The 13,384-nt window shown below is 39.8% G+C and overlaps 1 protein-coding gene across 2 annotated transcripts in view; it reads right to left on the bottom strand.

The window, feature by feature from the left end:
• The window catches only part of NKAIN3 (sodium/potassium transporting ATPase interacting 3), a 338,160-nt gene that overhangs the window by 15,386 nt on the left and 309,390 nt on the right, over positions 1-13,384 (bottom strand). For both annotated transcript variants that reach the window (XM_030445568.1, XM_030445567.1), the window contains exon 5: positions 7,802-7,862. In XM_030445568.1, the coding sequence (XP_030301428.1) occupies positions 7,802-7,862 (61 nt within the window). The remainder of the gene's footprint in view (positions 1-7,801; positions 7,863-13,384) is intronic.

The raw sequence follows: 13,384 nt of genomic DNA, 5'->3' as shown, positions 1-13,384 counted from the left end.
TTTTATTAAGAATATTATTTATTACAGTAGTAAAAAAAAAGCAAGGGATGTCACACAGTTTAAGGACAATTATATTATAATTACATTCCTACTTGAAGTTAATTGTCTTATGTATATATATGTGTGTTTAAATATATATGGGGTAGGGCATATTTAATTCAGTGGCAGAAATGCTTAACATGTACTATTTTTTCAAAATAGAAAATTATGAGTTATTTTTAAAATAGCCTTTAAAACTCTCCTTTCTAATTATCAGTCTGGAAATCAATTCAAAGGTAAGGGGAGTATGTATATAACTGCTTGAAACAAAGTACTTACATATTTCAATACATACCCATCATTTGCATATACATATCCATCTACACACATTTATACATGTATAGAATCATAGAATGGTTTGGGTTGGAAGGAACCTTAAAAATCATCTAATTCCAACCCCCTGGATGAGCAGGGACACCTCCCACCAGACCAGGTTGCTCAAGGCCCCATCCAACCTGGCCTTGAACACTTCCAGGGAAGGGGCAACTACAGCTTCCTTGGGCAACCTGTGCCAGTGTCTCACCACCCTTAAAGGTAAGAATTTCTTCCTAATGTCTAACTGAAGTCTCCCCTCTTCAAGTTTTAAACTATTTCCCTTTGTCCTCTCACTACACACCCATGTAAAAAGCCCTAGCCCAGCTTTCCTGTTGGTTCACTTCAGATATTGGAAGGTTTCTATAGGGTCACACCAGCGTCTCCTCCAGGCTGAGCAACCCCAACTTCCCCAGCCTGTCTTCATAGGGGAGGTGCTCCAGCCCTCTGATCATTTTAGTGGCTCTTCTCTGGACATGTCCCAGGAGCTCCATGTCCTTCTTATGCTGGGGACTCCAGAACTGGACACAGTACTCCAGGTGGGGTCTCACAAGAGCAGAGTAGAGGGGAGAATCCCCTCCTTCAGCTGTCTGTCTGTGCTTCTTTTGGTACAGCCCAGGACTCGATTGGCTTTCTGTGTGTGTAGTTATTTATCCTAACAGGTAAATACCCTAAACATTTATCTTAACAGATAAAAATTGGCCAATAAGATGACATAATACTGCTCTGTTGGCAATTTCTGCAAATAACACATAAAAATATTTTGCTTTCCATGCAGGTGGTTCTGAATGCTCCACTTGTACTCCTGAAGTCTCATTTAAACCAGTATGCACATATGTGGATATTTCTACAGTCAGAATCCAAAATTGTGGGTGAGAGATGGTGTCTGCAGTTCTTTGCCTTTTCATATCTGGAAGCTCACATCATTCATTGGTGTAAATGAAGTTTAAAGGGAGTCCTGCTATGACCTAGATCACAGAGCACTGGTAAGAGAAAGACTTGTGATCAAATAACAAGTAAATATGTACTCCATATTTTTTATAATCAAATAATTGATTCTATTCTTTTACCAAAATTTTGGGGGTTTGGATTACTTGTCCAGATTAATAGAAATATGCAAATTGATTTTCAGGCTTTCCAAAAACACTGACAGTCACTGTCATTTTACAGAAATGCCAAAGCCAGGAGAATGCTGTCAACCTGGCAGCTTTAGTGCTGTTTTAGTGCCAGGCGGTAAAACCTACGATTTAAAAAGTCTGTGTCAGGGATATAGAGCCATTGGTCAGTAACAAAATATTTTGTTTCAATATCTCAAGTCACAGTGGCCTACAGGTTGTACAACCTCTTCAGGAAGCAGAGAAGAGGAAGGGCAATCACCCTATACATCAATGACCAGATGAAGCTTCACCTGGGGATGGATGAGCTGATGGAGGGCTTATAGGTCAGGATTAAAGGGAGGGCACAGGCAGGGGATATCATAGTGGAGGTCTGATAAAAGCCACCTGATCAAGAGGAAAAAGTGGATGAGGTGCTCTCTGGACAGACAGATAGGAGCAGATTCCTGCTTACAGGCCCTGGACCTGATGAGGCATTTCAGCTACCCCAATATGTGGTGAAGGGACAAGAGAGAAAGACACCAGCAATCCAGGAGGTTCCTGGAATGCATTGAAGAGAACTTCCTTCTCTAAGTGGTAGAGGAACATGAGAAAAGGTGCTCTGAGGGACCTTGTTGTCACCAACAAGGACTAGCTGGTGGATGATGTGAAGCTTAAGTGCAGCCTTGGCTGCTGTGATCACTAAATAGTAGAATTCAGGATCCCTAAGGGCAACAAGGAGAGTGCACAGCAAACTCACTACCCTGGACTTACGGAAAGTGGGCTTCAGCCTCTTCAGGGATCTGCTTGGTAGGGTATCATGGACTAAAGCCCTTCGAGGGGAGAAGAGCCCAAGAAAGCTGGTCAATATTCAAGGGTCGCCTCCTCCAAGCTCAAGAGCAATGCACTCCAGCAAAAAGGAAGGCAGACAGGAATGTCAGGAGGCCTTCATAGATGAACAAGAAGCTCTTGCACACACTTAAAAAGAAGATCTATAGAGGGTTAAAGCAAGGACAGGTGGCCTGGGAGGAGTACAAAGAAGTTGTCTGAGCAGCCAGGGATTCTGTTAGTAAAGCTAAAGCCCAGACAGAACTAAATCTGGCCACAGACATCAAGGGTACTAAGAAAAGCTTCTACTTGTGTTTGTGCATCAGTGATAAAAGGAAGACAAGAGAAAATGTGGGCCACCTCAAGAAGGAAACAGGAGACATGGTCACACAGAGTATAGAGAAGGCTGATGTACTCAATGACTTTTTTGCTTCAGTCTTTACTGGCAGAGGCTCTGGCCACACCACCCAAGTTGCACAAGGTAGAGGCAGGAACCACAAAAAGAAAGATCTGCCCACTGTAGGAGAAGAGCACTTCAAAACCATCTAAAGAACTTGAAAGTGCACAAGTCCATGGGAACTGATGACATCTATCTGCAGCTCTGCTCTGCTCCGTCAGGGGTTTGGAACCAGGTGATCTTTAAAGTCCCTCCCAACACAAACCATTCTATGATTCTGTGAGTCTATGAAGGGGAAGATCAGCAAGTGCAAAAGGCCAATGACCTGTGCTGCTGGCTGCTGTTTGGAAAGGTTCATAAGCCCTAATTTTCAGTGAGGTAAATTAGGATAGTGATTAACTCGGGATGTTTGATTCTTGTAATGCCCAAGAGAAGTCTAGGGCAGGACCCTCTTTCTTGGTCATCCCTTATATTAAGAATCTTATGATAAAAACTCTTTTCTAGAAGGTAAACTGACTCAGACACATGACAAATTGCAATTGATGTAAAGATAGTAGTGGGTTCCCCAAAACTGGTTAGTTAAGGAAATGTGCATATTTATATACAAAGATAATCACACATACAGACATATATGGGTCTGTTGCTAATATTAGCTATTGCTAGTTCTCCATTACTTTTGCAAAAAAAGTAACAATTGAAAGAAATTTATCACTGCTGGACCTACTGTGTAACTACAAACATTAAATTAAATATGAAGAATTCTTTCTTCTTTGATCCCTGCCAACAGATGCTCAGTGGTGTAATACAAATGTAATTTCATATACCAGGTAAGACAATTCAGTAGTTTTTCAACAGCGTTAATAATATATCTTGGTTTACTTAACAGTTTTCTGATGATGGCATATGGATGCTTCCATTGATACCACAGTATGATTAAAATCAGATTAATCTTCCTCCCTGTTCTGAAAGAACAGAGCTGAGCTCTGAATACAAATGGCATAGGGAAGAGAAAAAAAAATTGTTTATTGTTTTATTTTTATTGTTTTGTTAATGCTTTGTTCTTTTGTTTTCATTTAGGGAATAAATCTTGTCTTCGTGTTGAACCCTTTCCTTTCCTTTAGCTCATGCACAAAACAGGCTTGGGCTTTCTCACATTGTCCTTGTTGTTTCAGGCTTTTTTTTTTATAAAAAATGGTGAAATCACAATTGTAGGTTTGTGGCAAATCTTACGCTCTGATTTAATTTTTTTTCCTTGTGCAATTTGTATGCAACTCAGCTTCCACTCAACAAATTCACATAGGGTAAAGCACCATAATTTTTGACACGTATCAATGCCATATTTATGAATTAGCATTTAGCAGCAGTACTGCTCTCAAATGTTTCTCAAAGAAAGTCCAGAATCTATTGAAAATCCAGAACTTATTTAGAAATTTAATAATGACTTTAACAATGTGTTTTGCCTAATCCCCACACTCCACTTTATTAAAAGTATTCACTACCTCTGACAAGGGAGCAACAAGATTCTGGGTCCATTTTTAGGAGAAAATGATTCACAAACAGGATAGTGACAGGTTTTTATGATTACAGATTTCACATATTCAGTTCCTTCAAAAGGGCTTATATAGATTGATAGATCTACAAAGAAATGAAAAAAATGGAGGCAAGAGATATAAATAGACTTTTTCATTAGGATGAAAGATGGAAGGTATTAACTCCACTATAGCACTGTGGCTTTTACCTGTCTTCTTCATTCTTTTTGACTGCTATCGTCTTCCTTCCAAGTAAAAGTTAACTATAGTCTGAAATATAGGTAAGGTGAGCAATATCTAGAAATAAATGTTTCCTCAAGCATTATTACTGTTCAGAAAAGTGTCCATCAGCTGAAATGTCAGGCTGAAAATCCATTTAAGTACTAACAGAGGCTAAACAGCCAGCTATTATTAATTTTTAAGTCTGCCTGATGAGTTTCAGACCAAGAACAGGGGTTAACTTGATGCACTGAATATTGCAGAGCATATTTAATTAGGGAGGCTTTGCCTTTCAGATAACTGAGGATTTATTCTGTGCAAACTGTGGAAAAAATGACAGGATAGCTGCATCTACCTAAGAAAAGAATGTGCTATATCTTATTAAAATGCATAAAATTATTTTTCTGATGCAGTTGCTCAGACTTTCATTCTAAGGTAATCACTGTCTAGTTTTAACCTGACTAATCTGAAACACCATTTATTCCCATTTTAAATAAATTTTTGTTCATTACAGTGCAAGTTAACAATATGAAGTTTTCAAGAATAAGTCTTATTCTTCTCTACCATTTTCTCACTGTGTCCTACACAAATGTTTCTTCATTTAAAACAGATCTGTGGAATTGCTGTAAATGAGTTAGTATTTGTCTTCAATATATATATATCTATAAGCAGAGAGAACTGCAAAACACAAATGGGCATTAAGGCACAAATTAGCACAAAATGAGACACTAAAGTGCTATTTAGTTGCTGTAGACCAGATTCAGAATCTTAAAAGGAATAAAAAAGAAGTAACAAACCAGAAATTATTTCCCTCCTCTGGCTGTAAAATCTCCCATCTGCATCTATTCTGTTTCTTCACTGTACTTCTTTCTAGCACACCTCTCTCACCCTCTGCCTGAGGTTATCCTCCGCTAGGTTAAAAAAAATATATAAATCTGTTCACACAAGAATCTGGGAAATTGTATATAACGGTACAATTAAGGATGGCAAACTTGCCCATTCCTAACAAAGGACAGAGCTAAATTACACAGTACTTTCCAAGATGTTTGTGTGTTACAAAACACCATTGGTGGTTCTGGACAAGAATCAGAAATTAAATGCAGATACCTGACTCCTTTGCAGACAATGGACACAGAGCTGGTTTTACCTAATGGATCACCTTAGCACTTCAGCTGTTTTACTGCTCAATATATATGTCAGCTGTTGTGACATTCTCAGTCAGAATGTAACACATTCTCAGCATTTTGAATTTCTATTGGTATCATACAGCACAAACTCTCAAAAGACCTTAAGATATGGTCACAGTCAGAAGAAAGTAGATCAGGCCTTGAATGCCAAAGACACCCTGCCTTGACTGCATTGAAGCATACACATTTTCTAAGGGAATAAGGACACTATCTTGGCAATAACCCTCTTGTGAGGCCCTAAATGTAACCACATATACTCTTGAGCATTTTCTAAGAATGTTGTATTCTTTGGTGGAAGTTTTGTCCTTCTTTCACTCATGCATAAAACATGATTTGTAAGGCATTGCTATAAAGGACCAAACAAAGCCAACAATAACACAACAGACTCAGGTAAAAGTGAAGAGTCTGTCTTACCTGTGTTTGCATGTGGCTGTGCACGTACACTCACTATTACTCTTTTAAAGATGCTGCAGTTCTTCTCTTCCTGATCAGTCTGCTGTCCCTTTCAATCATTTAAGGCAGCTTCCCTCTTCCAGGAATTTTGTTGGTAATTTCCTGAAACAAACTTTCCCTAAATCTATAGGAAGTCCTAGCTACTGTCGTGCCTCACCACAGACATGTGGAAAGGACAATTATCTCTGCATTTCACTGACCAAAGACTCTGTTTATTCATCCTGAATTATACAGCTGCCCACAACTATGTATTACTGACTCCTGACTAACTTGCAGTTCCCCGATTTCCAAGACAGCCTTGTCTGGGCTTTTCCTCCTCCTCAAGACCTGCATTTCATGTTGCTTCTCCAAGTGTTCATGTTTCTCCTTCACAGCACCAGTTTTTGCTCAGGCTCTCTCTGCTTTTCCCCTGTACATTATGCACACAATATGCTTAGGACTCCTTCCCACTCAGTTTTATCTGAGAATCTCTTTGATATATTTTCATCCTATTACAAACCTAAATGACAGCACTAAAATAGATTTGTCATTAATGTCTGTTGCATTATGATGGAAAACTGAACATTGCACCATCTGTAGCAATGGAAAAGTATCTTGTTTAGGGTCCTTCACTCTGTTATGAATCAAAAAGTCTCTTTTCATCACAGCCATGAATTACTTGAATTAAATTTTCGGTAAGATTTTCCAGATATTATCAAATGCTGTCCTACAAACTGAATTAATTTTTCTACTGTATTTATTTCACCCACTAGTGCTATTCTGTGAAGAAATAAATAAACTATGTTAAGATTTATGAAAAAAGTTTATGAATAAATATTCGGTTGTGTATTATTTAGCCCATAGCCATAAAATGGTATTGGCAGTTGTTCCTATATTTTTTCTTTTCCTAGAGGTAGATTAAGTCCTCACATATGGAAGGAAGTAATGACATTACCACACTTTCTCTCTTCTTTAAAATAGACCTGTTCTTGTATTCACTCCTCTTTGCTCCTACAGTTTCATTCCAGTCTCACTCTGGTTTTTACCAGTTGCTCTGCTAGTCATATGGGTATGGTGAGCTTGTTAGACAATTCACATAACCTCTTTTCACATAGCAGCCTACCAAAATGTTCAACATATGCATATTTTTCTAGTACCCATTTAATAACTTTCAAGAAATAATTTTTGAAAGGTGTTCACAGTTTCAAATTTTGTCAACAGTATAGGTATGTATATAGGGGTTTCTTAATAAAGACAGGCTAAGAACATGGGCTCAGTATGTCAGGTGAATGATCTAGTTACTTGTAAATGTTGAACAGGTCTGTTAATTATTGATCACTGTTACTGTACACTATGAATGGCCTGACCTATTATCTACATTAATGTTACTGCTGATAAAGCTGACATTTGGAAACAACAGATGAAATCTTTTCAGGTGCTTTGATTCAAATTTCAACGTACATACAAAAACACATATGTATACATATGTGTGCATATATATATATTTATACACACACAACATAAATCACAGACTTTTCGGCGGTATGACCAGCTAATGCAAGTGGTTCACAGATGCCTGAGAAATGTAATAAGTACAATCCTGACACCTAAATAAGGTGGTAGTACCTAAATAAGTAGGAGTTTGAGCAGTATTGTTTGTGTCCATGAATGGTAGATTCTGCTAGTTTTCACACTTTGCTCTCCACCTTGGTGGTTAATGCGAGACTAAGTCTCACCCCAGGAGAGGGGTGTATCAGTACTTACAGCTGTCCTCTTCCTCCATGAAAATACTGATCACGTAGCAGGCATACACAAATCCAATCAGCTGCACAAAAGAGGAGGAAAAGCAAGCATTAGATCACAATGAACACTTACCAAGATTTTAGTGCAATTCTATATAAATACAGGTATCACAGCTGTATTTAGGAAAGATTTGCTTCCATTTCCTGAACCAATGTGTATAATTAGTCAGAAACAGCTAAATTAAAGCAACTTTATCTTGTTTCTTCATGTTGTGTTATATTTTAACCTCTTTTCCTGCTCCCACTGAGATCACTATTGAGTAATAGTGGTGGAAAGCACTTGGACTGTGATGTTCAGTTACTGATTACATTCCTTTTTTTGTTCAGTATTTCTGTTCTGACATGACTGTCCACATGAACACAGGTCCCCTAGGCAACTAATTACATATTTAAAAGATACAATATTTATTGATGGCTACAGAATTGAGGCATAGAATAGTATGTATGGAATCCACAAGAGAAGTCTTTTTGTCTTTTGCTGGTGGATGGAAGGATAACCTTGAGCCAACAATGTACCTTTGTGGCCAAGAAGGGCAATGGCATCCTGCTGTAGATGCTCAGCTCTGGCAGAGGGGTTGGACTCAATGATTTTGCTTGGTCCCTTCCAACCCCTAACTTCCCATGATTTCTGTGATTTTGTGCTGCATAAAGCATCTCGGTGAAGAAATGATGACAAAGTTTAATTTGATTTGTGAAATGGCTTTACTCTAAAGAGTAAAGCTGGGTTATGGCTCACCTGCATCAGGAAACACCTTATCAAAAGGGCCTATCAGGAAATCACATTAACTATGAAAGAAATTAGAAGACTCATTTCCCCAAAGGCCACCAGCAAAATCATGCCATTATTTTAACCTAGACCTATGTCACTTGGGCCACTGAGAGGATTAAGACCTTTAGGATCAGGGAATGGAAACTCCTCTCATTTGCTTTCCATAGTGACAAAATGCTTTCTTACAGTCACCATCAAAGAAGTTCCCACTGGGAAAGGAATCCCATTAAACTGCACTGTCCAGACATGTCTGTGCTTGAGAAAATATTGTTTGTGCAGCTCTTATGCAATTTGTGTTATCTGAAAGTCTTGAAAATACTGTTCATCAGAAATTTCTAAAACAGCTCAGAGAAAAAGCTCCTTTTTCCCTCTCTAGTAAAAAAAATCTAATTAAAATAGTTCTTCTAAGGGTGTCACGGATCAACCATCTGAGAAAGAGGTAATTTAATAGTATCTAGACAGGTATAAGCTCCTGCAGGGGCACAGAAATCATTCCGACCTGCTTTCTGCTTGGGCTGCTTGAGGAGCTTTGCAAGCAGTTCCAAGAGCCCCTCTGAAGACAAAAAGCTTGTCCACACAAGAGAATCCAGGGAGGTTAAGATGAATTAACTGAAGCTGTGAAATCAATGCACGTAAGATAATGTGAATTAAATCCCTGTGTGGCCTTTCCCATTCAGAAATAAAGTGGCCTTAGTTCACTGTAGCTTAATCCTCCTCCAAGGGATTAATCTTCTCCATGGAGACTTAAGCTGCGGAGCACTGAAGCTGAGTCACTTCTGAATGAGAGCTGTCCCAACACACACTCCTGTCACAGCCACCTCTCCACAGCATTCAGCTCACTGGTATTTCAGGAAAGTGAGTTTAATACAATTTTCCACTCACTGTGGGCAGAATGCAGTATGGGCAGCTCCCCTGGCTTTTTCCAGGGGTCCAGTTTCCCGAGGTGGTATTGCCACAGCCTCTCTCAAGTAGATGTTATGTTCTTAGCAAGCTAAATACAAACCAGCTCTGGGGAAGGTGCTGGCTGGAGGCAGCTGGGACTGTCGAGTACTGTGCCCAGTTCTGGGCCCCTCAGTTTAGGAAGGAGATTGAGGTCCTGGAGCAGGTCCAAAGGAGGGCAACCAGGCTGGTGAAGGGACTCAAGCACAGACCCTACGAGGAGAGGCTGAGGGAGCTGGGGCTGTTCAGCCTGGAGAAGAGGAGGCTCAGGGGAGACCTCATCGCTGTCTACAACTACCTGAAAGGAGGGTGTAGCCAGGTGGGGGTTGGTCTCTTTTCCCAGATGACTTTCAACAAGACAAGAGGGCATGGTCTTAAATTGTGCCAGCGGAAGTTTAGGTTGGATATTAGAAAGAATTTCTTTACCGAGAGAGTGATCCGGCATTGGAATGGGCTGCCCAGGGAAGTAGTGGATTCTCCATCCCTGGAGATATTTAAAAAGAGACTGGATGTGGCACTCAGTGCCATAGTCTAGCAACCGCAACGGTGGTTCAAGGGCTGGACTCGATCTCCGAGGTCCCTTCCAACCCAGCCAATTCTATGATTCTATGATTCTATGACTGAACTGGGACTGAGCTACTGAGCCCCTCTGTGCCTGATCTGGGACAGCTGGATAGGACCCAGAGCCATGGTGGGGCTGGCTCCATCTTTACCTGCTGGAGAATTTTTTGCCCCTCAGCTTCACAGTTCAGAGCATCTTCCAGGCATGACAACTGAAGCAATATGATACTAAGCCTTCCGAGGCATCAAAAAAGCAATTGTACTCGTGGTATATTGCTTGTGTCACCCGAATGGTAAATATAGATTAAACAATTATTGATTACTGCCACACAAACACCAGAAAAAAAATAAAAAAGTGGCTTTTCACAAAGAACTGTCACCTCTTTATTTACAATATTTCCTGTTCACCATTGGTGTTGTGTAATTTGACTGTGGAAGTCACCTGGAGTTGTTTTTTTTTCCTAAAGACTGAAATATTAAGATGAGCAAAACTGCTGAGTAAACAATGAATATGATAAAGAAAATGTAATATACGTTGTGGATTAAATATTTATCAAGAAAGACCAAATATTTAGAATTATTTACCATTTTCCAATCTTTTGTCTTTCTTTCCTTTTTTTAAATTCTTGCTAGTAATACCTATTAACTTCAGTTCTGTAAATGCAATTCCTTCTTTATATATCTATGCATGCTCCATAGCCATACATATCATATAAAACACCAATCCATGTGTGCTTCCAGCAAACTTCTCACATGCCTAAGATGCTGGACAGGTGACTAAAACACAGAAATAAGCTTCCACTCTAACGTGTACTAAACTACCTTTCACAAAGAAAAAACCAGGAAAAACTATTCTGAGAAAAACTATTTCCCTCCAAAAAAAGTATGGGCCATGGCAAACCTGATTGTTTTAGCTGTCCTAAGAGCTTACACCTTGCTTTTTCAGCAGATCTTATTCTTAAAGTAAATCTTTACTCACTCTCTTCCGTGCTTGAAACACTTTTTCTAATCCATGGCTTTCTTGCAAAAATCAGTATCCTCTCTCTGCTTCTCATTATTTATTTGTATTTCTCAGGATTGTTAGTTGAATATTCCTCAGTCAGATAGAAATCACTGCCACCTGCTATGTTTATGGCATAGAAATGTTTAAAAAATAGAATTTCCCCCATCTGCTTAGTTATTACTACAAGGAGAATAAATAATAATAATAATAAATATATATATATATCCACCCTCTCTCAGTGCCATGGTTTTTTTTTTGGGGGGGGGGGGGGGGGGTAAGAAATACCAGGTCATTAATTGTGCTGGGACATATCATGACATATCATTGCCCCTGTACTCAGCGCTTGTGAGGCCACACCTCGAGTACTGTGTCCAGTTCTGGGCCCCTCAGTTTAGGAAGGAGATTGAGGTCCTGGAGCAGGTCCAAAGGAGGGCAACCAGGCTGGTGAAGGGACTCGAGCACAGACCCTATGAGGAGAGGCTGAGGGAGCTGGGGTTGTTCAGCCTAAAGAAGAGGAGGCTCAGAGGAGACCTCATCACTCTCTACAACTCCCTGAATGGAGGGTGTAGCCAGGTGGGTGTTGGTCTCTTTTCCCAGACGACTTTCAACAAGACAAGAGGGCATGGTCTGAAGTTGTGCCAGGGGAAGTTCAGGTTAGATATTAGAAAGAATTTCTTCACCGAGAGGGTGATCAGGCATTGGAATGGGCTGCCCAGGGAAGTAGTGGATTCTCCATCCCTGGAGATATTTAAAAAGAGACTGGATGTGGCACTCAGTGCCATGGTCTAGCAACCGCAACGGAGGTTCAAGGGTTGGACTCGATCTCTGAGGTCCCTTCCAACCCAGCCAATTCTATGATTCTATGACTCTATGACCCACCATGTCTAAAAAGTGTCTTTAATTAAACAGCAGAATGTACATTTCTAAAATAATAAAGCAACAAAGTGAGAAAAGAGCCCTTTAGCATCAATTGCCAGGTATTGCTGTTCAGAGTCAGACAGCAATGCTTATCTTGTAACTAAGATACTAGTAGCTGCAGTTGGGTAATTGATATCTAAAATAGAATAAACATGAACTGATAAATCTGGAATATACCCTTCAACAGATGAGACCTGTTTATAGATCCTTAAACAGAGGCTATAGCCACCACAGTGTGAATATTTTTATAAAGAAATTAATTTCAACCTCTTCCTTTTCTTTATTTATGGATACACTAATAAAATATTTATTCCAACAGATTACTTTTGCTATCTTGATTAACCCAGCTGCTGAATTAATAATATTATGCTGATGTGAACCCATCTTGCCATCATGTGATTTGCCCATTTGCAATGAGCTGACTGATGTGAAGTGCCTGGTTTTTGATATTAGAAGTATTGGCTATTGGCCTGGCACCAAGTCATAGACTTAAATGTGTGTTCTCTTATAACTAAAGAAAATGTGATGCAAATGAGCTGGCAGGTACCCGATTTCCTCATCTTGGGTTCTGGTATCAGTCAAAGGGACCAATGAAGTGTTTGGAACAGGATGTCCAAAAGCATCAAAGGTCAATAACATCTAAAAGAATAAATGGGAATCTCTGGCTTGATCCAGAGAGTAATTTAGATGCCAAGGTGGGCTTGCCTTAGCAATGTTAAGGTTCAAGGTATGGAAACCTTCTGGGATCCCTGCCCTGTACAGGGGACTGCCTGTATTTCCTGCAAAGCCCAGACTAGTAAACTGTCTCAGAAAACACTTGTCAGAGCTATTCCGCAGAAATTCAAGCAGGAAACTGAAGGAAGAGGCTCTTGTGCCCTCCTTTCATCCAGTTACTCAGTGCTTAGGGTCTACATCTTGCTCTGGAGACAATAAGCAATATGTAAAATACCCACAATACTTCATAGAATCACAGGATGGTTTGGGTTGGACAGGGCCTTTAAAGATCATCAAGTTCCAGATCTCCTGCCAAGGGCAGGGGCACCTCCCAATGGATCAAGCTGCTCAAAGTCCCATGGACTTTGAACACTTCTAGGAATGGGACATCCACAACTTCTCTGGGCAACCTGTGCCAGTGTCTCACCATCCTCGTTGTAAATGAATGTAAAAAATTTCATCCTTATCTCCAATCTAAATCTACTCTTTTTCAGTTTAAAACCTTTGCTTCTTGTCTTCTCACCGCAGACCAAGACAAAAAGCCTCTTTTTATCTTTCTTATAACCTGTCTTCATATATTGAAAGGCCACAGTAAGGTCTCCTCAGATCTAAATAACCACAGTTTGCTCATCACTCTGAAA

The sequence above is a fragment of the Calypte anna genome, chromosome 2 (assembly GCF_003957555.1).
Source record: "Calypte anna isolate BGI_N300 chromosome 2, bCalAnn1_v1.p, whole genome shotgun sequence".
Taxonomy (NCBI): Eukaryota; Metazoa; Chordata; class Aves; order Apodiformes; family Trochilidae; genus Calypte; species Calypte anna.
This window is presented reverse-complemented; position numbering and strand designations above follow the sequence as displayed.